This window comes from Coturnix japonica, chromosome 1, assembly GCF_001577835.2.
Source record: "Coturnix japonica isolate 7356 chromosome 1, Coturnix japonica 2.1, whole genome shotgun sequence".
In the NCBI taxonomy this organism is placed as follows: domain Eukaryota; kingdom Metazoa; phylum Chordata; class Aves; order Galliformes; family Phasianidae; genus Coturnix; species Coturnix japonica.
Window position 1 is genome coordinate 43,561,779 of NC_029516.1, and position 26,746 is coordinate 43,588,524.

The window sequence follows — 26,746 nt, forward strand, 5'->3', positions numbered from 1 at the left end:
GGGCAGCGCTGAGCTCTGCTCTGTGTGACAGTAACAGGGCCCGAGGGAACGGCATGGAGCTGTGCCAGGGGAGGGGCAGCTGGGGGTCAGGGGCAGGGTCTGCACCATAGGGCGGAGGGCATGGAATGGGCTGCCCGGGGCTGGGGGCATTTCCACTGAAAGCATTGCAGTTCATCAGTGCCAATGACTGCCAGATTGGATGGAGCTTGGCCCATGCTGTCCTCTCTCAGGGCATCTGGGACTCAGTTTTATAGTGCCGGCTGTCTGAGTTTGGTGAGAACTCCCAGTGAGTGAATGGTTGGTGACCCCACGCACCAGGCTGAAGCCCTACAAGAGAGCAGAGGGGCTCTATGATGCCGGCCTGGGGCTAGGGTTGCTGACAGGCTCCTTACCCTCACAGTGGGGCATGGGGTGGCTCCAGGATGAGGTGCTCTCCTGTTGGAGGCAGGACAGCCTCTCGCTGCCCACCAGCTGGTAGCCCTCTTCACACCAGTACACGATGACTGAGCCCACGGAGACACCCGAGCCTCTATCCACATAATAGTGTCCGTGGCGCGGTGGGGGCAGAGCTGTACACTGTGCTGGAGGAGAAGGGGGAGATTAAGTACGGGTGGTGGCAAAGCCTTGACACTGGCCTGCACCTTCCCTACCAATCCCTAGCAATGGTGTGAAGACGAGGTGGTCCAGGAACTGTTCCCAGTAGGCACTTTGGGAATGAGACATACTGGAGAGAGGTTTGGGAAAGTAACAATTCAGTAACAAAGCATTGGGCCGGCACCCTGTGGCAGCCCCAGAACTAAAGGGGACACCCCTTCACTGGGGAGCTGCGCCTGCAGCACACTAGGAACCTGATTAAAAACCATAATCACCCTCAGAATTTGCAGATTATTTGTGTTTTTAACAGATCTCCAGCCTCATTTCTTTTTGAGGGTCCTAGCTCAGCCTGTGGAGACAGGGATGTGTTTGCTGAGTTCATCCCGTGGCTGGAGAGCTGACCTGTCATGCTATGCCCAGAGTCAGCACAGAGGAGAGGTTTATGCTATAAGGAAGGCAGTCGAGCCTTAAGTTTGCTTGCAATTTTGCCTCTGATGTGACACGTCCCCCAGAGCTCAGCACAGGACCACACAAAGCCCTGCAGCCCCTGCCCCACACACCCACTACAGAAGCACCTATATGCCTTTTTAGATATCCCTGTACACTGTGGGTCCCCCCGCAGCCCCACAGGTGGAGAAGCTCACTTGAGTACCTGAGATGTTGCTGTGCTCGTAGGTCCCGTTCTCAAAGTCTCTGGGCAGCCTTTTCCAGATTTGTCCTGTGGTGGGCAAAGCAGTCCTGGGCCCAGCAGCAATGCTCCAGGCAACACTCAGGCAGCTCCAAGGCAGTAGGCAAAGAGTGATACATTTCCCAAGCCTTTGTCCTGTCATGGTTTGAAGAAGCACAGCATCCTTAAGCGTCCCACACGCCTGTGGTTTCCCTTTGCTTCTGAGCAGGAATCAGCTGGGCTTTAGGGCGTTAAGCCCTGAGCAGCAAAGCTAGCAGCTGCTCTCCACCCTGCAGGCACAAGCCCCACATCCTTGCTCCTTGCACTGCCAGCCCTGCTCTGGCTGCAAGCTGCTTCCCTCCATCCCCACACAAGCCACCCCTGCAGCCTCCCCAGTGCCCCACACCCCCAGCCCTAGGCTGCACAGCTGTGAGTCTGCTGCAAGAGCAGGCATCCAGCAGGGAGCCAGGGCCAGCAGGTTCCCAGATCCATCTTTCACAGCTGCCTCCTGCAGGGACTGGCTTTCATCAATCCTCCAGCCACTGTGGCTTCCTCAGGTGCTGGAGCCATCACACTGCCCTGCTGCTTTGCCACACAGTGCTGCCGAGCACCCTGAGCACAGACCTTCCTGTGTGCATTTCTTCCCTCCTGCCAGAGCTGAGGGCTGATGTTCTGTAAACACCCGTGGAGCCAGATAAGTGTCAGTGCAGTCAAAGGGGGGTTGCAGCAGCAATTCCAGCACTGGGAACTGTAGAGAAATCTATTTTCCTTTTGACTTGGGCTTCTCCCTTTACAGTGCCTCTTGGCCACCTTGTGATGATTTACGACTGGAACTACCTGGGACTTACTGCAACTGTAAGGATTCAGGCCCAGGCTATCAGTCATCAGCAGCATTGATGGGAGTGTAAGGTCTAGTACAGCATACTTAGCGGCTAGGCACGAGGACACTTGCAGGAGGTTACAGGTTAGCAAGGAGATGCTCCAGTTTTGTGAACTATTTGGGCTTTGTTTGCCTCATTCATTCCCAGGGCCTGTAGGCACAACCCAGGAGCGATGCCTGGGTGCTGGCTGCCTTGTGCTTGCTGGTGTGCTTGGCTGGTGTGCATGGGCACTATATTGCACAGCCAGGCTTCCCCAGCACCACCTTCAGCCCCATACAGCTCCCTGCACTGGACCCAGTACACACCATAAGCATGGAGCCCGGCTCAGGGCCAATGTCAGTCTCCACATCATGTGTGCTGAGGAACAAACAGGTTCAGCATGGCCCCAGGAATACAATAACTACACTTGAGCTAGTGCTCAAAATGCTGTGTAGATGACAGGGATTATTCCTTTGCTAATGCTCTTAAGAGCTATTCTGGAGCCCGAAGGAGATGAAGGAGCTTATTACTGCAAAATTAATATCCTGCAGGAGGGGGATTTCAGTGCTGTTCCCCATACCCTGCTTTCTGGTGGCAGTGGGCTGTGTAGAAATGGGAGTTGGGCACTATGCTGCATGGGGCTCAGGCAAGGAGTGTGTCTGTGTCCTGGCTTGGAGAGCCCTTTCCTGGCTGGAAAGAGGGATGAAGAGGCTGCAGCCTCAGGGTCTTGTCTGGGATCCTCCAGCTTCCCAGCAGAACAGAACATGGAGGGGTCAGTGAGTGCGTGATCTCCACCTGTAATGCAAAGCACAGCTCCCAAAGCCAGCTCAGAGGCCCCTCACACCTGTTTTTAAGGTCTCTGCAGGCTGGTGGGGATTTCTACTTAGGGAATAAAGCTTTGCTGTGCCCAAAAAGTGTTTTTCCCTACCTTCTGTGCACCTTTGAACCTTTCAAATCCCCCTCTCTGCAAAAATACCCTCCCCATGCTCCATCTCCCCTCGTTGTAGCACTCTCAGTCAGAGGAAGCAGCATCTCCCTTCCCTCACTGCAGGCATCCAAGCAGAGATGTGTTGCCATCAGGACAGCACCACGAAACTGAGATGTCTCCTTTAATCTCCTGTGGGTGTCTTTTCCATCCAGGCTCAGCCTACACCCTCATAGTGATCCCCTGATATTGGCACAGCCCCTGTGAGCTCTGCGGTTTGTTATTGTGCTGCTGCGACACCGAAAAACACCAATTCTGGAGAAGAATGGCAACTTTTCTTCTGCCTTGAGAGACAAGGATATCTGGAAGGGTTTCTCTGGAGGAACACAGGTAGATGAGCTCGGAAAACAACCAGAAGAGGTCATGGTGGTTTGAATCACAGTGTGCCCCAGGGTTTGGCCCACACAGGGCTGGGCATGGAGAGCAGGTGGGGCAGAGACGGTGAGCACAAATCCCCTTCCCCCCTTCCCCATAGGGAAGTGCTCATCCCCTGGAATTGATACACAGCCCTGGCAGCATCAGGATCGAGGACCCATGCTGAGGGCCCCTTCTTCTAGTGCAGGTAGAAGAAGGAAGAAAGAGGAAAGGGCCAATCAAGGCAGACTTCCTGAGAGACCTTTAAGAGAATTTACCATAGTTAAGTTTATCCCCCTGCTGTGTTCTAAGCAAGAATCCTTACATATAAACTTTGCTGTACATCCTAAGTGCATAGCAGTGTGTCACACTGGTTGCACTTAAGCAATGAGATCCCGTTCTCACAGGAAATACCCCATGTTCCCTCTAAACCCATGTTTTCCCAGCTCCAGTAGCTGGGACATAGTGTAAGAAGTTTGTGATAACACTGTGGATGAACCTGCCCTCCCAGCAAGGGGCTTGATGTGAATCACCAAGTCTGCATCTCCCTGGATTATGTGTGCACAGCCCTGCACGGCGGGACTTGTCTTACTCAACTTCAGCCAGCTTTCTCCATGCTAATCATCTTGGTTGTTTCATAGCTCAGGAAAGTATTGGGTCATGCATGCATGTAGCAGGCACTTGCCTCATCTGTATCTACCCATAGAGTCTTGTATGTCCCTATGCTGGTGCCACCCTATCTGCAGTTTACTGGGGATACTGCAACAGTATGTTCTCCCCTCCCTTCTTTTGATCTCCCAAGGTTATCCTTCAGTTTGGCTTTGCACACAAGGCCTCACACAGGATGACAATGAGCAACAGTACTGATAACATTCTTGCTGAAACAGATTAACTGCAACAAATCTGTCTCAAACCAGGGGGCTAAAATAATTGATAGCAGACACACGGTTCAGCGGCTGAGGGCCATATGAGAATGTGCCTAAAAACAAAGTATGAATACGAGTCAGTCACGTTACTCTGTAAATAGGAAGCAGCCCAAGAACCCCTTAGCATCTAACCACACAACAGGATTTCCTCTTCATCAGGGCCACCTCTTGAGGTTACATCTGTGCTGAGATCCCTTATGCCTTGATGTCAAGATGCCTTGCTAGTACAGATCCTCTGTAAGTGACTAATTGTATTAAGCTTTGTTAGTTTTGCTAAGATTATATCTTAGATTGATGGTAAGCTTTTTTAGCTTCACTAAGACAGTGTCTTGGATTGTTTGTGCACATATGATCTCCTAGACGTAATCTGTTGACCAAGTTTGGGACTGGGAGTGCATCTGGCCACACCTAGGCTCCTTACTTTCATGGTTCAAGGAGCTGAGAGTGCAAGTGCATTCAAGGAGCTTAGAATGAACTCTAAATCTCATGATTCAATGGTAGGGTCTTCTGTATGTGTGTGTTTAACCCTACCCTCTATGCAGTAAATAATCAAGTGTATCCAGCCATCTCAAATCTTTTTCTGTAACTGTTAAATCACTATGTTATATCTGAATTATATCAATAAATATTTTTCTGCTTCTCTCTTATGGTTGAAGTGTATAATGTAGTCATTTCTATCCATGACAGACACCATTCCCTAAAGAGTGCAGGAAGCTCCTTGGTCATTGAAGTGTAGTTAGGGGCAATTCAGATTTGCATCTCAAGATGTCATTGTAAGTTGGTCCATTGTGAAACACTTCCTGGAAAAGACTCATGAGTTTTGGGGAGAAATGTAGCACAAGAGAAAAGATGACCCTGTCAGGATAGTCAGGACACAGATGGTCCAGGTTCTCCTTGTGGGTACAGAAGACTTGGGGTCAAGACTGAAGATTTCAGCTGGGTCTCCTATGCTTTCAAGCTTTTCCTTGACTAGTCGACTGGCTTCTCCTGCCTCCTTGACATGAGCTGAGACAGCCCTTACTGACATGAGCAGCTGACCAGGTAGTTTGATGGACAACAGGAAATAGACCAAACACAGAAACTTAAAGGGAGTTCATACTACACTTTTTGGTTCTTCTTTACTCACACATCCTGAATAAGTTGAACAGGTGGATGCCTGTCCTTTTTTTATTCCTAAAAGCAATTTGTACAGTTGATTATGGTGTTACAAGTTTATGACATTACTGGCTCACAATGCATCTTTGCTAACTGAATAAATCTCGTTTTTAAAAATCTCACAGTTTAGTAAATTATAACTAATCTTATATATACATGTGTACTTGTATGTATGACATACTCAGACATCTGCATGCACACCAATACTTCCTACAGTCATTGTTAACTTACAAGGCTGGGACTCCTTGCGCTTGGGCTCTTCATATAGAATCTGCTTTGGTATGTACTTTGTGCTGTTTCATAAACTTCTAGGTTCCATATTAGTGCATTAATCATTTTTTTGTCCAGTCTGATAAGTGTTCACTCTTAATGGGTCTACTCTGTTGTTCAGTCTTTGGGCTATTTAGGATTTATGTCCTGCATTGTTTCATGAACACCTGCAGTTTCTTGGTACTCTTAAAGTGCATTTTTGACTGCAGAATTTACCTGAGTGGCGAAATGATTTTCTGCCTGCCTTGTTTTGTGAAATTGGGTTGTTGTTCTTATTGATAATCTTGTTGTTGTTTTCGTTGTACCCTGTTTACTTAATACTCCTTCTGTGGGCAGTTTCATGTGCTAGCCTAGATGACGCAGGAATTGTAGTCCTCTGTTGTGTTGTTACACCAGTTTAGATCACCAAGCAGATGATATTGATTATTGAACACTTTGGTCTCATTTACAAAGAATGTTATGGTAGGGCTGAGGAGTCACTGAACAGATACTGGGCTGAAACTGAGAGATGAAAGTCTTTTCTGATTCATGATCTCATGAATGTCTACTGGGAAGGCAAGGTAAACCCAGAAGAATATTGTGTCAGGCTTGAATGCTTGAGGATTTTGATACCTTAAGATTTAATTACCTAGCAGCTCATAACTTCATTGATGATGTTTAGGCAAGGTTGTATCTTCCCTCTATAATGCAGTCTTCATCTGAAGATGCCTGAGAATACCAATGCTGTACATAAGAACAGAACTTATTTTTGTTATGCTGCTTCCTGCCTGGAATCCAGGAGTTTGGGACTATCACTGTGCATTCAATAGCATGTTCATGGGACCTTTCTGCAGCTGGTCTGGGAAGCTCATTGCCTTTGGGAGCCATTAAATTAAATAGATGCTTAAATCTGAGGAGAAGTGGAGAGAGGTGGCTAGAGTGGCCTAGAATGACGGAGCATTAGCACTGTTTGCTGTTAGTTAAGGTAAGGACATCTGAGTTTAAATATGTTTGATTACCTCCATTCAGCTGGACTCCTTAGTTGAATGGAGAAAATCAGATGACCCAAGGTAGTTTTGCTTTTTTTAAATCTGATTTCCTTATACCACCCTGGCATCATCTTTTGATGAATTGTCTGTTCGTTGGTCTCTGTCTTAAAGAGTTTCCCAGTAAAAGCTTCATTCTTTTCACACTGTAATAGGATTATAACATGAGATGACTGCAGTTGTACCTTAGCCAAAATACACAGCAATTTACATGCAGGATATGTGAAACCACCTAGAGACTGTGCTTTCTAAAGATGAGCACAAAGTTCTTCAAACAAGTCCAGCCCACACGGAAAATGAAAGTTGCTGTAGATCAATAAGGAAGCAAGTTTCAAGGCTGGACCAGAAAAGCAGGGAAATACCTTGCCTCTCTGATATCCCCCTTGCATCCTTACCTACTGAGGACATTCTTGCGTCATCTGTTACTGCTTCACTCTGCCTGAGAAAGACTGCTTTGCAGTTTGTTTTAATGCTGGTCCCCTAATCAGCTGGAGAAAAGGAGTCACTTATATAAGCCAAAGGGTAGGAAACACTTCAGTGATACTGCTCACCTAGCACGGACTGTTGGCTGACTCCTGACGTCCAGCTTCTGCATTTGCTTATCCAATTTCCTTAGGGCTGTATTGACTAGGATAAGTGGCAGTTTGGGAGGCTTTCTTCATCATCGTCTTTCTTTTTCAAGGCAGTGGGTGAAGAAAGCTGGAAGGCATGACTCCCTCCACAGACAAAGAGCTCAACGGGCTTGATAACCCCAGCTTCATGGTGAGTCTGCTCTTCCCCAAAAGGTAATTCTTGCATAAATCTGTGTGAGCCCTGCAAACTGAGGAGAAAGGGAAAGCTGGGGGATCGGGCTGCCCGCACAGAGGCTTGTCTGTGATCAGCCTCAGCTTTTCTATCGACAGGAATCTGAGGAATGATTGCCTCACTGAAGTCTGCTGCTGCTGCGGATCCAGTGCAGTTTTTGCTCTCTGGTGCCCTTTTCACTTCTTTTCATTACCTCTAAAATGATGGAGTTGGTGAATGGCAGTGCAAGTGTATCTGTGTTGAAAAGGTAGAGATTTGGTAGATCCTCCTGCTGGTGTCTGTGTTTAGAAGTGTTTATGTATTAGTAAAACTACAAGAGAAATTTAGCCCACTGAAGAATGTGTTTCTTTATCTTCTGGATCTATTTCTATTGAGGTAAAGTGGGAAAGAGATGAGTAAAAAAGGGAGTCAGTGGGTGAGAGTACTCTTCAGAGGTATAACAGGGTAGTAAAATCTGTAAACGATGTATGAATTTAGCAGTGCGGTGCATGGGGATACTGGAAGCTGTTAACAGTGCCACAGGGAAAGGACTTGGGGCACAACAGCCCCATTCCTATCTCATGCAGAGGTCACCTCCATTAGAAATGAGAAAAGCTGTTTATGTTCTAACAGTGGGAGTAGAAAGATGGGATCCTAATATGTTGGCAAAGACACCCCCCCAGATAGGGGACCATGGAGGAATCATTTAATCTCCTGGTGCCTGAGCCCCCCATTTCTCAGAGCTGGCAACAGTGGAGGTGTTTGCCAGCTGCAGGCAGAGCCTCAGCAAGGTACTCAGTACAATGAAGAGACTTTCTTTCACTGTTTTTAACAGTCTTAGTTTTTACCTGTTCTGCTGCTGAGAAATACAATGAACTGTAACTTTCTTCTACCTGTCCAAACAGTTCACTTTCTGACCACCCTCCTGATGCACTTTTTATGATACAATGCAGGGAGGGCATCCTGTGCCCCTGAGCTCATGAGAGCAGCTGGGCTGAGAACCACCAGAAGCAGCTCTGGCAGCTCCTTTGAGGGCCTAACCCTGTTCCAGCCTGCTCCCGCTTTGTCCTCCTTCCAGCACCTCAGCATCACAGGATGGCTGACATGAGAAGGAAACTCTAGGTCAGCTGCTTCAATCCCTGCTCCAGTAGGGGCACCCAAAGCAGGCTGCCCAGGACCATGTCCAGATGGCTTTTGAAGATCTCCAAGGAGGAGACTCCACAACCTCTCTGGGCAACCTATGCCACCGCTTGGTCATCAGCGCAGTAAAGAAATGTTTCCTGATGTTCAGGTGGAACCTTCTGTGTTTCATTTTGTGTCCATCACCTCTTGCTCAGTCAGATTTTGTCTTTTGACCTGCCTCATCCTGTTCTCTCAGCTTCATCCTTTTCTTTCTGAACGACGCTCACTCCCCTTCAGCTCCTGGGGAGGGTCAGGCACTCATGTGATGGTCATGCGGGGTTGTGACTGAATATATCCCCTGGCTAACACAGGAAAAGTTGCTGTGAAAGGAAAGGAGCTTACTGCTGTCTGCCTAGCTTAGGCTTCCTTTATCCATGGTGTTATTCAGGAGTAGTTGTCCCCAAATAACTCCCTGCATGAGCAGTCTTAAATATCTTGCTGCTTATTTGTTAATCCACAAATCATGTTCCCCTGTTCTGAAATGAAAATGCCTCCATGGGGAGGTATTCAGGAATGCCTTTTGCTCACGAAGTTCATGCCTGAGCTCACTTGGAATTAACTCTGCCCTCACCTATCTGTTTTGAAGGAGCTGGGATGCTCCCAACCTGCCTAGGCTCGTAAATACACAGTGTTTTGGAAGGTATCAGCACACTTTGACAGTGTCATCACCAATGGGATTCAGCTTACAGTTTCTCCATCCTTAATGAGACATGAATGATGCTAGCACACTTTATCAAAATGTCTCTTTGAGGTGGAAACACCCTCTAAAGTTTCCCCGACCAGACACACGTGCAAATAAGCATATAAACGACTTATTAAAGCACTGCTCACTTTGAGGAAAGTTACATTTGAAGTTCTCCCACAAGACAGGGAGCACTGCCTCCAGACAGGCAGCTGCAGGGCTTAGATGTGGCTAATGGATGTTTTTTTCTCATTGTTCAGAGCGAAGATGGAAGCCACCATTGTGCCTCACTGGATCACGCTGCCCAGGGCCCAGAGAAAGTCAAGGGCAAGGCACAGAGCAACAAGCTGGCCTACACTGTCACCGACATACCCCCCTGGTACCTGTGCATCTTGCTGGGTATTCAGGTATGCGAGGATTGCAGGCAATGTGTGGGGATGGATGGAATTTTATCAGGTGTTCAGCCAGTTAATGGGGACAAAATCTGTATTTGGGAGTGCTTTAGGTTCTCCTGATGCACCTGGAGTTGTAGGGCTGGATCTGAGTGTCCTTAGGGCCTTCCCATCACTGCCTGAGCACTGATTGTTATCCTCCTGCCTGCAGCTACACCCTCCCCCTTGATGTGCAAATAATAAGGCAGAGGTCTAGGGCTGGAGCCAAACAGTTAATAAGAACAGTTCAGATACCTCTGCTGAAATCAGCAAAATGTCTGCAAGCTTCTAAACTTCTGACTTTCTGCTGCAATAATGTCTAAGAAGAGGCAGAAGGAGAAGGGTCCCTACTGCTTTGGCTAATGTTCATGCCCATGCATGTTAAATAACCCAATACAACCAAAGTTAATGGGTACAGAGCCTTAGGGAACAGAGCCCTTAGAGTGACTAAGGAAGCAACAGACTGTTCTTGGAGCTTGGTGGACACCTTCTACTTCATTTACTTAAATGTCACCTTAAATTTAGAATGTATAAAAACGAGGTTTTGTGAACACATCTACATTGTAATTTAATAAAGCATACCCTTAACAAGCAGAGTGAGTTTCCAAGCGCCACCAATTCTACCACTGCAGTCCTGTACTACGAGAGAGAATTAGGAAGTTAGACCAGATGAAACAACCTCACCTCATCAATTGCTCACCAAATTATCTTCATATTTAGTAATTAACCAAAGGTCTTTATTATAATATTCCTGTGACTCTTTTGAAAAATGCAATGCTTGATCTTTCCATTCTTTGGCATTCGTTTATATGGCTAGTCATACCTGCACTGTGTGAGAAAAGTTGCTGATAGCAAAGAATGGATAACTCCAATTTACAAATATTTTGTGTTATTCACTGAGGTGCCAGTGAAACGGATTGAGACATTTGTACTCTGCTCACTTCATGTGATCATTCTGTTACCTTTCCCTATGGTGTCCCCTTCTTCCTGGTAGACTACCCACACCAGTTTTGTTTGCAGGGCTGGGGATAAACCTGTTCTGTCTGACAGTGATCTGGGGAGCCCAGAGCACTACAAAAGGTCTTTGGGCAAGGAAGATGGGAGAAGTTTGTGGGGGTGCACTGCAGATCTTGTAAGTGCATCAAAACAAAACGTTTAATATATCAAAGAAGAGAATGAGTAGTACTGGCATGATTCAAATGCAAATATGCAAGCTACTTGTAGGCTTCCCTCAGTAATGCAGTAATGTTGTGTTGCTAGTTCTGTATCCTTCTTCACCCTGTCTTTCTCTGTCGCTCCTAGCATTTCCTGACAGCCATGGGAGGTCTGATATCCATCCCGCTGATCCTCTCCAAAGACCTTTGTCTTCAGCATGACCTCCTCACCCAGAGCCACCTGATAAGCACCATCTTCTTTGTCTCAGGAATTTGCACCCTGCTTCAAGTCCTCTTTGGAGTCAGGTAGGTCAACTGCAAGAAACGGGACACACAAGAAAATTTATAGATGCAATTTCTGAGTGCTCAGCAGCCAGCTTGCTTTAAAGTTTATCTAGTATTGAGGGTCATTTGTTACCCTTAGGCAATTAGGACACGTGGTAAACCACACTGCAGTCACTGTACATGACAGGTTTGCAGAGCTGCCTCACTGTTTAGCTTTTGCATTTCCTGGTACTTGATGCATTTTTTTGTTGGGTTTGTAAGGAATCTGTCATGCAAAATGTAAAGCATTTAAAAAGATGCAGTATACAGTATCTGCCTGCTCCTTACCAGAGACCCTATGGCTGCAGCAGGTCCCTTTCAATCTGACCCTGGCCATGGGTACATAGAGCCCTTCAGAAACTTTAGGGCAGGGGGTAACTGGGAGAAATTGCAGCTCATCTACCACCTTTAGGGACTCAGGAGAAAGTTAAATTCTTTGTAAGAGACATATCCACAGTGCCCAGAAGAGCCTGGGTGCTTGCTGGCCTTGCAAAATTTCTTCTATCCCCTTTGTCATAACTCTGGACTGCCTCTCCCTTTTCATTTTTTTTCCCCTCCATTATGGCAGGAACAGAATCACACAGAACTTGGAATTACAGGGGTTGGAATGGACATCTGGAGCTCATCCAGTCCAACCTGCCCTGCTAAAGCAGGTTCCCTAAAATAGATCACACAGGCAGGCATCCGGGGGGTCTTGAGTATATCTAGAGAAGGAGATTCCACTGGGTAACCTGTTCCACTGCTCTGTTACTCTCAAAGTAAAGACTTTTTCTCCATGTTTGTAGGGAACTTCCTGTGTTCCATTTGTTTGTGCCCATTGCTCCTTGTTCTGTTGCTGCACACCACTAAAAAGCACTGGGCTCCACCCACTTGACTCCTACCCAGTAGATATTTATGAGCATTGATAAGATTTCCATAAGCATTGATAAGAACTAGCGTTTCTTGCTTCAAAAGCAAAAACTCACACATTGATTGGCTTTTAAATCTGAATAACCTGGTTAAAACCCTTCTACTGGCAAATCACAATGCTTTTTACACCTCCTGGGCATTTCCTTAGGGTAACTTTTCCATCATTGTCTATCATAAAGAATGGGGGTAGACAAACTCCTCCCTGGAGGTAACTCCATTGCTTCAGGATTAATGAAGGAAGGGGCCTGGAGGTGGCCTGCAATGCATACCAGGCCACTGTGGCCATCAGAGAGAGGCAACTTGGTTCTTCTGAGTTCAGTTAAATTCAGGCTAGGGCACACAGCTATGATGTGGGCTGTTTGGGTGATTCAGATCCCCTGGGTCCCCCCGGGCTGCCCCCCAAATGACTTGGTGAATATCCAAGAGCTGTGATAAAAGTGTGGCAGGGAATGAAACATTAATGGCTCATTAATGTCTCTTGTGGCTCAGTAGCTGAATGAGGAACAACAGATCAAATTAAGCACTGAAAAGCTGGTCCTATAGGATAAGTTTAAACAGCTTTTTCTGTGCTAAGGATGAAATTGCCTTATTTCTGGCCCCAATTATAAGGTGTGAGGATGTTCCCTGTCAGAAAGGTGGACTCAGCCTGGAGCAGAACCAAAGGAAGTGATGGCAAACAATCCTAGCCTGGGGAAACAGAAGCAGATTTCTTTTTCTCATTTTACTGCTTTCTTAGAGCCTGTATTAGCTGATAATTGTGATTCACCAGCAAGACTGTGGGAAAAACAAATACAAGGTTGAGGGGATGTTTTTTCCTGGAAATGCCCAATGTCCAATGCCCTGAGGAGCCCTCAGCTAAGTGCTCTGCACAGTTCAGGATGTCCGTATTTAAGGAAGACTGATTCAGAGGAGAAGAGGTGAGAGGAAGGACAGAGACAATATGTTAATATGTTAATGTGGCATGGTGATGAGAGGCAGCTCATCTTTGTTTTAGCTTGACCAAGTGGTGGCTGAGTGGGTCTGGCTGCAGCCTGCAATTAGTCTGAGAGAGCAGAGATAGGATCAGGCAGGGAAAAAACACTTCAGCTAAAATACAGCACTGGCACATGAACAAAGAGATGGGAACTGGCAGTGGAAATGGGGAGGTTCCTTCCAAGTGTGAGTACAATCTGGGAGCAGCCCTCCAGAAGCAGTAGATGGTGGAAAACCCCAACCCGCTGTAACCCACAGCGTTTACATGACAGAGCATGAAAAAGCAGTGATGGGTCCCAGATGGTCATTAGAGATGAACCAAGAAGCTTCTGAGGACATACAGGTCATTTGTTGTTGTGGTGCCCCTTAGCAGATGCTTTGGCATCTTGCAGCGATGATGATCAGAGCATAACATCTCCTTCTCTAACCTGGCAATCTTGCAAACCCTGATGGAAAAAAAAAAGCCCCACATACCCTATATACATCACCTCAGCACTCTAGCTTGATGTTAGCCCACCAGCAACAACTGGGAAACAGCTCCAGGGCCAGCGCACCAGGAGCTATAATGCTGTTGTTAGTTCAACAGTGGTGGCACTAGGTCTTCTGTGTTTCTTCCCTTCCCTTCCCTTCCCTTCCCTTCCCTTCCCTTCCCTTCCCTTCCTCTTCCCTTCCCTTCCTCCCTTCCCCTTCCCTTCCTTCCCTTCCCTTCCCTTCCCCTCCCTCCTTCCCTTCCCTCCCTTCCCCTCCCTTCCCCTCGCCTTTTCCCTTCCCCCCCCTCCCCTCCTCCTCTCACCTCACCGCACCCTTACCCCTCCCGTCCCCTCCCTGCCTCCCCCCTTCCTTCCCCTCCCCTCCCCTCCCCTCCTTCCCTCCTTCCCCTTCCCTTCCCCCTCCCTTCCCTTTCTTTCTCTTCCACTTCCCTTTATCTTCTCTTCCTTTCCCTTCCCTTCCTTCCCTTCCCTTCCCTTCCCTTCCCTTCCCTTCCCTTCCCTTCCTTCCCGTTCCTCCCTTACCCTTCCCTTCCATTCCCCTTCCCTTTCCTTTCCCTTTCCCTTCCCTTCCCTTCCCTTCCCTTCCCTTTTCCCTTCCCCAGCAAAATCCTTTGAAGGCTACAACATGTTTGTATGAACATAATAAATAAGTGACTCCACGGATGACTGATGTTCAAATATAACTTTCTGGCTAGTTTTAACAGCACTTCAGTTGTACATGGTGTGAGTAATTGCAGTGATATAAATACTCATTGTAAGTGACAGATATATGGTGCTGCTACAGCTATGCCATCTTTCATTTTCCTGCGCTTTCTGATGAATGGTGGAAATGCTTCAGCATCAGGGAAATTGCAGAAGCATTCACATAGATCACTGCCCTGCTGCTTGTCTGAACAGGTGCCACTCGTGTTTTTTGGCACAAGACAAGGTTGCTCTGGGAGCTGCTCCCAGGGAGGCTTTCTGAGCAAATAAAGCCAAGGCATTTTGGAGGTTTCTCTTGGCTTTTTCAGAGCTTGCTGCTGTGTCCATGTAGGTCTCCTTTCCGGTGTCAGTGGAAAAATTGCAGAGGAATTAGCTTTTTAAAAAACCATTCTCCTAAGATATAAATCACAATTTCCAGTGCACCTTAGTCTGATGATGGTTATGGCATGGAGAATAGTCAGTGTGTGCTTATGTTTATAAGCAGGCTGTGAAGAAAAGTGAGGCAAATCAAGGGGACAGAGGAAATAACTGGATATTGGTGAGATTTGGGCACAAGTCAGTGCTAAGCTTTTCTTCAGTCTCATCATCTTTCTTCCTTTCCCTTCTCTCCTCCTCCAGCTTTTTCTTTTGGCTGCTTTTTTTCCCATAGGCAGTTCTGTGACCTAGTCACACCTTGGAAGGATGTGTACTTCCTAAAGCAGAGTAGCAGTCTGACTCCAGAACCAGTGTCCCTCTCTCTGTCATGGTCACTGCTCTTTGAGTACAGCTGGCAACAATTCCCCAGCACCGTCAGTGATGGAGACCTGCCAAAATGGATCAAAAGAGGCTGCCAGAGACCATGAGCAGGCTGTGATTTTTTGGGTTTGGTTTCTTTGTTGTTGCTTTTGTTTTTAATTTATTTTTCTTTCCTTTCCCTCACCTAAATGGAGCTGTGATTCCAGCATTCTTACTTGTCAGCTTTTCCCTCTGTTTTTTTTCTAGGCTTCCTATTATACAAGGAGGAACTTTTGCGTTCCTGACCCCCACCCTGGCCATGCTGTCTCTTCCCACGTGGAAGTGCCCTGCCTGGACGGAGAATGCCACGCTGGTGAATGCTTCTTCACCCGAGTTCATTGAAGTCTGGCAGACACGGATGCGAGAGGTACAACACATGTTCAGTGGCACCTGTTCTGTGTCAGGGCTGTTTGCTTTCAGGAAAGAACCTCACCTTCCATCTCCAGTGGCCCTTAGCCCCTGCCCTCTTACTGCATCCTGGGCACCTAAGGTCTGGTGCTGCGCTGCTGTTGAACAGGAGACTAAGAGTCCTTGGGTGATTATGGTCCCTGCAAAGACTCCATTGGTTGAAACACACCTGTTATCCACAGCCCTGTGTTCCTCATCCCTCTGGAGTCAGAATGAGGGAAGACGCTCAGTACTGCAGGTTTATCACCAAATCTGCAAAGAAAGCAGCTTTGCCCCAGAGTCTCCTGTTTGGAAGTGATAAGAGCAGCTAATGGCATTTCAGGACACAGTCATTACCTACTTAAACAGTGATTGTCAGACATGGAAAAGTGCAGAGTGATGACTGTGTCCCCAGAAGTAATCTGATACTCAGAAAAAAACAGGCTGTCATGACATCCTGTCCTACCAGTGTGCTGAAACACCCCAAGCGCTTCCCAGGTGGGAGGTGAGTGGAGGCCATGGCTCTGTTCCCATTTGCAGAACAAGAGCTTTTCGCCTGCATTTTGGGGGAGAAGAAAGAGAGGGTGCAGGGAAGCTGATGTGTGCTTGGGTGGCACAGATGGCAGGCACAAGGGAATGAAGCAGGCCCTGGTAAGGACTAAATCCCTCAGCCAAGGTGGGAGTTGGTGTGCTGGTATTTTGTTGGTTCTTCCCTACATGTAATACTCAGCAGAGCCCTGCTGTGGTCAGTGGCAGACCTCCATACCTGTCCATCTTAGGAGGCATGCCTGGCTCTCACACTGGTTTGGTACTGACTTCCTTAAGAAAAAGCTTAAGAAAAAACTTACCAGTTGGAATTCCATTCACTGTCTGCTCTCTTTCTTCATTTTTCCAGGTGCAAGGAGCTATCATTGTAGCTTCTTGCTTTCAAATCTTTGTTGGATTTTCTGGCCTTATTGGATTTCTGATGAGATTCATTGGCCCCTTGACAATTGCCCCCACCATCACCTTGGTTGCTCTACCTCTCTTTGACTCAGCTGGGGATAAAGCTGGACAGCACTGGGGCATAGCATGCATGTAAGTATCATTTCCCAGAGCACAAGATTTATTTGTGGAGTGCTAACATGCAGAAGGCTTGTGCAAGACACCAGCCTTGTGCAAGACACAGTTACCTTCTGAGAAGATTTTAGCCCTCAGCTACACCAGCAACAAAGCAAAAAACAAAAATGAAACTTTAAAATACCAATTTTGTGAAAACTCATAGTTCTTTGCTCAGTAGAGAAACAAGGCTTTCCTACGTGCCATTGCTGAGGGCAATTTCTGCTATAGTTGCTTGTGCACACTATCCTACACATCCATTATTTAAGTTAAAAAGACATTTCTAAAATAAGTTAAGAGTTCTGTATTCCTCAAGTTAGAATGGTTGCTGCTTCACCTCTTGTTTTCAAGCCATAAGGAGTAATTGTTTTCTCCCCGAAGGCCCTGGGGGAGCTCTGGAAATGTCTGCATTGTGTGCATGTGCCTTTACAGCATTGGGAGCATTCTTACAGGGAAATTTGTATATGTGCCTTTGTGTATAACAGCATTGCTGGGCAACCTGTTCCAATGTCTCAGCACTCTCACAGTAAAGAATTTCTTCCTGATATCTAGTCTAAACCTGAATCTAAATTTAATTTCAGAATTTAAATCTTCCACAAGCACCCCCATAAGATCCCAAACCCTGCCTGTCTCCCTGCTCCTCAAGTTCCCTTTCACCATTGTTTCTTCCACTAATCTGTGGCTTGTCCTTTTCTCTAGCTGTAATGATCTGTACCGGCCCCTTTGCTTAGCCAATCTAAACCCATCAGGAATGTCTCATTTTTCTACTTCCCTTCTCCAGTCCCTAACTCCTAACTTCTGTTTCTCTCCTGACCACTTTGCCCAGCAGTGCTACTCTATTACCAGGGATTCCTTGCCTGTCCCCAACCCCTATACACAACCCTGGCCACCCTTTCTGTTCTTTTCTGCCTGAACTTCTACCTGTGCTAATCCCAGTCCCTGGCAGGGACAAGTGATGGAGAAGGTAGGGCCCTGTGCTCTCAGCCCTGCTGTCCAGCCCTACCACATCCCAGACCCTCCATAATAGGTGTTACCAGCGACTTGCTTGGTGTGCTCATTTGCTCCTTGGTGATGATACATACCACAGTTCAGCACTCAACAGTGTTCCAGAAGAAAAAAAAAGCTCAAAATCTTTATGGCCTGCACATGCTAAACTCAGAGATGTTTTTGCTGAATACCTGGGACCTGAGATAAATGGTCATTGCCACAGGCTTATCATACTCGAGCAGAGTTTTGTGAGAAGGAGCAATATGCCTCTCCCCAACAAGTTATTCTAAATCTCACCTAGGCAGGCCTTACTACTGCTCAAGGCAAAATGACCTTCTCAACTATGTCTATTTCTTGAACATCACTCTTTGAAATAGGTTTAGGATATATTTCTCCAGAAATATTTGGCCCGGGGCAGATGTTTTCCATGGAAATTTTCATTCTAAATGGAAAAAAAGTTAGGCAGAATTATAAGCAGCTGAAAATAGCATCTATTAATGGAATGTGCCAGGCAACCTGAATAATAAGCAGTGACACCTACCCAAGATAGACGAGTGTTCTGCAGTGATTCATCAGGCCGCTGAGCTCCTTTGTTAATGCAAATGCACAAAATGTGCACTGATGCAGTTGGTCTGTAGCTTTAGAAACCAGGAATGGAAGCTGGTTCCTCCTCAGACATTCTGCATCCAGCCATTCAGTGCTTTGAATGGTGATTGATAACCTCTGGCTGTATATCATGGTGTATCCGTGCACCCCTGTGCTGCTGTTGGTGAGAGGTGCAGTCCCACACAAGGAGTGGGAAAGGAGCTTCACCTTGTGGCCACCGGAGCAAGCCCTGGGGGCTTGAGGCAAATATGAGCACTGTACTTTTGGTGCTGAGAGCCTGTTTTTTGGGGTCATCTGGAGTCGTGGAAATCAGGTAGCCAGGCCTCCAGTTCACATGGGGACAGGTGGGCATCTGGGTACACACTTTGTCTCATGGTCTGTTTTTCCCTCCTCCCAGGACTATTTTTTTCATAGTTCTGTTCTCTCAGTACCTGAAGGATGTCCCTGTGCCACTGCCATCATATCGGAGAGGCAAGAAGTGCCACTTCTCCCCCATCTATGTCTTCCAGATCTTCCCGGTACGTTAGCGCTCCCGGTGACCTCGGTGGCATGGCAGAGGGACCTGGCCCAGGCTATCTGGGCTGTTTCCTCTCACTTCAAGTGGGTTAGCACTTCCCAGATCAGGCTACGCTGCAAGGGGCAGTGGGGAGAAGGACCCATGGTACCTGTTTGTGGGGCAGAAAGGAGAGCCACCAGGATACTTGCTGTCACTCTCCCTCCATCCCATGTGTGTGCTCAAATGTGCACAGGCAAAGGGTTGGGCAGGAGAAGGCCTTGTCCCAGACCTGTGTATCATTGCTGGAGATGTGGCTCTGCAATAACCAGATCTTGCTGCTGAATGTGATGGGCAGGTGCTGCTGGGGCTGTCCCTGAGCTGGCTGCTCTGCTACGTGCTGACGGTGACTGATGTCCTCCCCACGGATCCCACTGCTTATGGCCACCTGGCACGGACAGACACCAACGGGGACGTCTTGTCTCAGGCTCCCTGGTTTCGGCTCCCCTACCCAGGTACTGCGATGCAGCTGCATAACCCTCTCCCCTATCCCTTGCTGTTGCATCCTGCCCACCTCACAGCCACCGCAGGGAAGTGAAGTGCCAAAAATGAGGCAAACACACACAAGCACCCTTGCTGTTCATACCTCTCAGTAGATTTTGGCGTAAATGTGCCCCACTGCCCTGAACAGAGCTCTTTATTTGCAGGACAGTGGGGAATGCCAACAGTCAGTTTGGCTGGGATATTTGGCCTCCTCGCCGGGGTGATCTCCTCCATGCTGGAGTCCATGGGGGATTATTATGCCTGCGCCCGCCTGTCTGGTGCTCCACCACCACCAAAGCATGCCATCAACCGTGGGATCGGTATGGAAGGCATTGGCTGCCTCTTGGCTGGGGCCTGGGGAACAGGGAACGGCACCACGTCCTACAGTGAGAATGTGGGGGCCCTGGGCATCACCAAGGTGAGTCTCACATGGCAGGGTAGCTGCAATGCCTTGCCCTCCTGTGGATCCCCCCAGTGTGGTTACAAGTGTGTTGCATACATTGGTGTGAAGGCTGCTTTAGCAGCAAGTGCCATCCAGAAATGGGTTTGCTGCCCACAGGCACTTGGTAATCACCTCAGAGCGATACAAATCATGCAATGTAGGTTGTCATTCCCTCTCTTTTACTGCTTATGGTCTTCATATGGGAGTAAGTACATGCTGTTGTTACCCATGGCTCCCAGCTTAGACCCCTGTAAAGAGAATATGTTACACTGAGCTATTCTGGAAACTTCTTTTATCAAAGACTATCCTCCTAACTCTCTACCTACCTGTTTACCCTTCTAAGTAAATGGAAGGAGAGGAAAGATCTTTAATAGGGCTTCAAGTTCCACAAGATTCATAACCCAAGGATGGCAATCATGTGAAAGGTAGATCATGAGACTATGAAATGCGAAGGCAAATGGTACGTGTTTTTACCTCTCTTTAAAGTTGTGTGAATTCCTTGAGTATCTGGTTGCTCTTATAAGGGAAAGAAATTTCCAGAGATAGATAAACTTGACAATCAGATCGTAGATTTTCACTAAGTTTTATTGCTAGAGGATGGGTACATCCAGCAGCCAACTTGAAAGCTATTTCTAAATTGTTGTAAAATAAGCTGTGAGTCTGTAAATAAAAGCAGAAGTTGACTTACAGCTCTGGAACTGTAATATTAGTTATTTTGCTGGATTTGATGAACCTCAAAATAACCATTTTTCATTGTGTTTGACTGAAGTGGATGTTTCTAACTGCATGGAGTCCAGTTTAGCCTGTCACCCATACTTTGTCACAGTCTGGTTGGTACATATTGACCCTATACCCGAGCCTGTTCTCTCATGATGTAGTTTGCTCCTTTGACCATAGTGCAGAAGTGCTCAGACCCATAATTGTCAGTTTATAGGACATACCTTGTCCCCATGTACTCCAGGTCCTTGTACAAGCATACCATCGGTGCTGATTCAGGGGATAGTTCACTTAGATCCCACCTCTGCTCACTTTGTTCAGACTTAAGAGCCCAGAAGACAGTCATAGAATGGTCTGGGTTAGAAAGGACCTCAAAGATCATCTAGTTCCAACCCCCCTGCTGTGGGCAGGGCTGCCACCCGCCAGCTCAGGCTGCCCAGGAATCCATTAAGCCTGGCCTTGAGCACCTCCAGGGATGGGGCAACCACAGCTCCCTGGGCAGCTGTGCCAGCACCTCAGTGCCCTCTGAGTGATGAATTTCTACCTCAGTCATTCTGAAATCAGACTCTGATTGGGGTAGTTGGGGGTGCTGAGAGCACAAGGCAGATTTCATTTTGTTTGTTTGTTTGTTTACAAGGGAAATATATTTTTGGATAATAAAGGGAAGCACAAGGGACTTGTTTCCTTTGCTTAAACACGGGTGTCCAGCACCACCTGAAATGACTTTCTGAGTATTTCAGATATCCACGGGCAAAGGAGAGGCTGTCAGAAACTGCCAAGATCCAACATCTTAAATGGCACTAGGCACTTATGTTTGACATACCGGATCAATCCCAGTGTGCCAGCACTGAGCTCCCATCTCCAAGAAAGAGAGAATTTCAAAGTGTGATAAAGATTTTGGGAAACTGTGCAGCTTCTTCACCTTTAAGAACAAAAACCAGTTTTCTTTGTTTCCCTTGACATAACTGAAACAAACTCTAAACTAGAAGCTTTAGAAGCAGATGCTCCCAGTTTTGGTATCAGTGGATTAGTTAATTTGCCTTCGAGGCCAACTCTATATATTGGATAATTTGACATGTGACAGTTTTTAGCACATTAAGAATCTGAAGCTTCATTTTAATCTTGGAACAAATAAATTCACTGAATTACTGCTTTGATGGTAACGCCGTCCCAAAGGCAATGCATGATTTTATTTTGAAACTTCCCCACCAAATCTTACTCATTTCTTTCACAATTGAGTAAAGCTTAGTATTTCATAAAGATGTGCTTTCCAAGTATTTCAAGTCACGTTTTAAAAGGGACACTACAAGTTACTGGCAATGTTTTGGTTGAAAGCATTTGCAAAAAGCCCTTGCAGAAGAAAAAAGTAATGGCATTCTTCAGATACTTCAGTGGAAGGATTAAAATAATTAATTGAATTATAAATTGTTTGCGGAGGATTACAGAACTTCTCTGCCTAAGACACGAATGCTGTAAATCTTAGTGCGATTCTTTAAGCTGTCCAAGTTTTGGTGTGGCAAAGCATATCTTGAATTGAAAGTCTAACAAATATTGATGCTTTTCTGCTTAATTTCTGTAATCTGTAATGTCTCTTTTGTCCCTTTGTTTGTCAGATACTCTTTTTCTTTCCTATTCACGCACTCCAGCAGCTCTGAATGAAGCTTGGTGCTTCGTCCCATCTTTGTTGTAGTGCTGGACTAAGAATGATACCCTGGCTCTTCCTAGGGAAGAATGAGAGAAAGGTGGATTGAGTGAAGCTGGGTGTGTGATGGCAGGTAGGGGCTGGCCAAGAGACTTCCACAATTCTTATTAGCCTGGTGTTGATCGTGTAAAGGATACAGCAGATCCAAGAGCTCAGGATGGAAGCAGCCAAGCTGGCCAAGCTCTGCTCTCTAACATCTTGGTCCACAGAGAGAGGATTGCTTGGTGCAGGACACCTAGCTGAAAGCCATTTTGAGGCTTGGAACTGAACACGCCACCGAGTTCTTTGGTTGCAAGCCCTGCCTGGCAGGTCTGTACTCACTGGTGCATCACTGCCTGCTCTTCCTCCCACTCCAGGTAGGGAGTCGCATGGTGATTGTTGCTGGTGCCTGTGCCATGCTCCTGTGTGGCGTCTTTGGAAAAGTGGGAGCAATGTTTGCCAGCATACCCACTCCTGTCATCGGAGGCCTGTTCCTCGTGATGTTTGGCATTATCACTGCTGTGGGGGTTTCCAACTTGCAGGTAACAGCACCTTTTCATTCCTAGGAAAGTTTACTTTGGTTTCAAGCCAGATTCTCACCAGCCTGAGTCAGACTTAAGCAGGGCTGTAGCAAATGCAAACATTTGTACTGGCAGTTCCTTGGGTGAAGATGTGGGCACTTACGCAGAGAGACCAAATCTCAAAGAGAGGTTCCTGGTTGGAACAGGGCTGGTAAGCACCTGATTAATTCCCCAGCAGTGCCAAGGCTGCTCATCCCCATCTCACGGTTTATCTGAAGGAAGGTGTTAACAGCAAAGGAGAAGTTTCTGTAACTGCTCCTATGGATGCTTTTTCTCCATTTCCTATAATAATGTGCATTTAAGAGGAGGGCTTCTTGAGTAGAGGTCTCAAACTGGGCAAGGGTCTCAGTAAAAGTTTTCATTTCCAGTTCCCCCAGTGGCAATGGCTGAATCACACCTTTTCCTGGTGTCTCAGCTGGTGATTATGGAGTGCTTTGCCATCTGATTGTATCTGCCATATACAGTTTCTAGTATATGCCATACATTTCTGAAAGCATCTGCTAATTTTGGTTCAACTTCAAGCAGAACTTTGTTCTAACACCTATCATTGGGTTTGTGTGTACATCCAAGCATGGCTCACTAATGAACACATGAATTTTGGTCATCCCAAACTGGCAGTACTAACGTACACAATTTCTCTGCGCAGTACACGGATATGAACTCCTCCAGAAACATCTTTATATTTGGATTCTCTGTGTTTGCTGGGCTTGCAGTTCCCAACTGGGCAAACAAGAATAATACACTGCTAGAAACAGGTAAGAAGCGACAGCACATTTTAAAAGCATTTCCTGTTGCACAGAACTGAAGCAAAAGGTTGATCCAGAGCAATCTTTTAAAACACATATATATTTTTTTCCAGACAAAATCATGAAAGCTGTGCTTTGACAGTTGTCTGTTGCTTTCTGGGAGTGCTGCTCTTGTCCTCTGCTCCGATGCCTCCCTTGTGTTGCCAAATCTTAGTCCCTGTTTTGGGATTTGCAGGTCTTGCCTAAACAAGCGTGCATCTTGCAGCCTCTTGGCACTGAACATGTTGCGTGTTGAATATGTGTCTCTTTGTTTTTCCTCTAGGAATCATCCAGCTGGACCAGGTGATCCAGGTGCTTCTCACCACTGGCATGTTTGTGGGTGGACTCCTGGGGTTTATCCTCGATAACACCATTCCAGGTAGGATTTTGCTGAAATGAGCTAAGCTACACGTCTGTGTCTGCCTTGGGGTTTGTCACTCGGTATTTTTTGTCCTCGTTACCACTGCTCTATGGGGAGAAGCTGTGATAGCAACCATGAAACTCCTTGTCACCTAACTCCTGGAGAGGAGTGAGGAACAGGAGAGATATCACTGGAACGGTCACTGGTTCCAAAACAGTAGCTCATTAAAAAAAAAGAAGACTCGTTTTTCAACAACCTACTTCGAGGAAAAGTTAATTTAGTCAAGAACATCTTTTACATGAAATGCTAGCCTACTTCATGTTGGTTGAAAGGAGGGAGAAAGGCAACTGCAGAAGCGGGGATATGGTAAGAAATATTTCTTCCCTGCTTAAAGGTTCAGGTTGAATATTAGAAAGAATTTCTTCTCAGAAATAGCAGTGCTGCATTGGCACAGGCTGCCCAGGGAGGTGATGGAGTCACCATCCCTGGAGGTGTTCCAGAACCATGTGGATGTGGCACTGAGGCACGTGGTTAGTGGGCATGGTGGGGATGGGCTGATAGTTGGACTGGATGATCTTAGTGGCCTTTCGCACACTTAATGATTCTATGATTCATGACAGGAGATATGCTGAAATTGAGGTTGAACTGCTGCCACATCATTAGAAAGCAGCAGGAAGGGCAGATGACCAAAGATAGGATGTAGGACTGGTTGCTGCCCCTCACAGCCAGCAAAGACCCTCTGATTTTCACCAAGTCTAGGGAGGGATGGCATAACAATAGGAGAGGAAGTTCTACAGAAAGAGAGCAGGAAGGGCACTCTGTTAACCAGACTCTTTTATTATCTCAGACTTTTTGAAAAGCCAATATCCTTTTGGCTCATTAACTTTATTGTACCATTGATCTTCAGCTCCTCCAGGCAGAATTTATATGTTCACTCCCTTTCCCAGGAGGGACTTGGCCATTGCAACAATTACAGACATTTAGCAATTGCTAGCTAAACTTTATTCCCTCACCTCATGATATCTGAGCAGTTAACATCCAGCTTTGCTTGTCTAGCACTTTACGATGCCTCCTGAATAGTTCTTCCATCCCCCATGGCTTCTGAAACCTGTCTTAGTATCTTTGATTCCCACGGGAAGCAGTGGAGAAGACTGGAAGCTACTGCAGGAAGATGGATATTGTCTAGCAGCACAGTAGCTAGTTTTTTGTAGAGTTTTGAAGCTAGAAGGGTTTAAGTGCAGGGAATCTCTATGTTGTAGCGGGTCTGCTGGGATTTGTGAGCTGAATGTGGAGTGCACAAGGCAGTCATATGTTCAGAACACCCATTTTAGTGTCTGAAACACAACATTCTCCTTTTTGCTTTCACAGGAACACAGGAGGAGCGGGGGCTCCTAGCATGGAAGCACAGCCACAAGGAAGAGGCAGACAATTCCCAGCTCATTTCCAAGGTCTATGATCTTCCATTTGGCATAGGCACTAAATACTGTGCTGTCTCTTGGTTTCGGTATCTCCCTGCTTGCCCCAGAAATCTACCTGGTGGCAAGAAAATGGATGAACTGAAGGCTGCTGGACAAGAAAGCAGTGTTAAAGCAAGCTTAGAAAGAGACTCTGAGATAGGTGCTGATACAAGGATATAAGCTCCAGGCCTGAAGGTGAACTCATCTCTCAAGCAGAGGTATGAAAAGTGTGTCTTCAGCCCTCATCATTTGAGCTGGAGCAAGAAAATGACAATGCCTTTCTTTTCTTAACTCTGCCTCCAGTGCCACTGGTGACACTGAGGGAATCATTATTCTTCTCCCTTCTCCTGCCTGCCCACCTCTAGGAAGAACACAGTTCTGCTTTGGGAAACGTTGGGAAGGATGTTCAGTTTCCTTCCTTGCACTGAGCCTTGGGGACCCTGAGGAACAGTTACTAGGCTGAAGCAGAGCTCTTCCTTTCCCTTGTCCTGACTGCTCTCATGACCACAGGAGAAGGCCCTTCTACTGCTTGTATGCATCCTTTGGGGTGAGGTTTATCCCCTCCACCTTAATAATCTGTAATGGCAACGTTCATCTCTCAGCTTGTGGTTTATGCCTTTTCCTGGCCAAAGGGAAGAAGAGGGCACCTCTGGGCCATGACTCATCTCATTCCTATGACACTTCAAAGTCATGGTGTTGGAAAAGCAGCATCTAAGGTTAATGGGATGAATTGTCTTCTGAAGTTGCTTCTCCTTACCTACACTGCAGAGGGATCTACAGACTTTACTTAGGTTACTGACCTGTTAGAAATAACCAGCTTTACTGAAAGGAATCGTAAGGTGGGATGCTGGCAGCCAGCTTCCCCAGGGCACCAAATTGCACAGAGATGAAGGAATCTTCATCAGATGAAGGACAAAACATCTGCTTGGTGTGTGACACACCTGTGCTACTGCTAAGTGCTGTGTGTCCCCACCTGCTTGGGTTTGGTGATCATGCAGCGACAGCCACTTCTCTGGAAAACAACGTGCAGACTCTTGCTGCTTTCAGCTCTCATCAGAAACAGCCTTAACCTTTTAATAATGTGACTGTGCACGGTGCTGGCTGCTGGCGACGTGTGATGATATTGCTGTAGCATTAAGCTGTCATTTCCTGCACTGAGATTTATATTTAGGTATATTTTGGGAAAAATAAATAACATATGCAACCAAATGGTATTTCTTGGGTTGATTTCCATAGTGAGTGGCAGGTTTTATTCGAAGAATCACAGAGAATTCAGGTTGGAAGGGACCTCTGGAAGTCATGTGGGCCAACCCTTCCCTTAGTTGAACTATGGCAGTGCCTAGTTGAACTATGGCTGGAGAGACACAG

At 46.7% G+C, this 26,746-nt stretch overlaps 1 protein-coding gene across 3 annotated transcripts; it reads left to right on the top strand.

Moving 5' to 3' along the window:
- Positions 1–6,576: 6,576 nt before the first annotated feature.
- On the top strand, positions 6,577–26,582 carry LOC107312175 (solute carrier family 23 member 1-like). 3 transcript variants are annotated; one of them, XM_015859375.2, is made up of 13 exons: positions 6,577–7,358; positions 7,519–7,598; positions 9,744–9,890; positions 11,217–11,374; positions 15,448–15,607; positions 16,523–16,704; positions 18,716–18,836; positions 19,170–19,326; positions 19,519–19,772; positions 22,572–22,736; positions 23,422–23,530; positions 23,844–23,939; positions 25,290–26,582. In XM_015859375.2, exons 2-13 carry the CDS (start codon positions 7,545–7,547, stop codon positions 25,556–25,558), a joined length of 1,872 nt encoding a protein of 623 aa, XP_015714861.1. In that variant the 5' UTR covers positions 6,577–7,358; positions 7,519–7,544; the 3' UTR covers positions 25,559–26,582. The 3 variants fall into 3 exon arrangements, with proteins under 3 accessions (XP_015714861.1, XP_015714868.1, XP_032300085.1); XM_015859382.2 differs by having other exon boundaries at positions 7,523–7,598; XM_032444194.1 differs by having other exon boundaries at positions 6,577–7,598.
- The last annotated feature ends 164 nt before the right edge of the window (positions 26,583–26,746 follow it).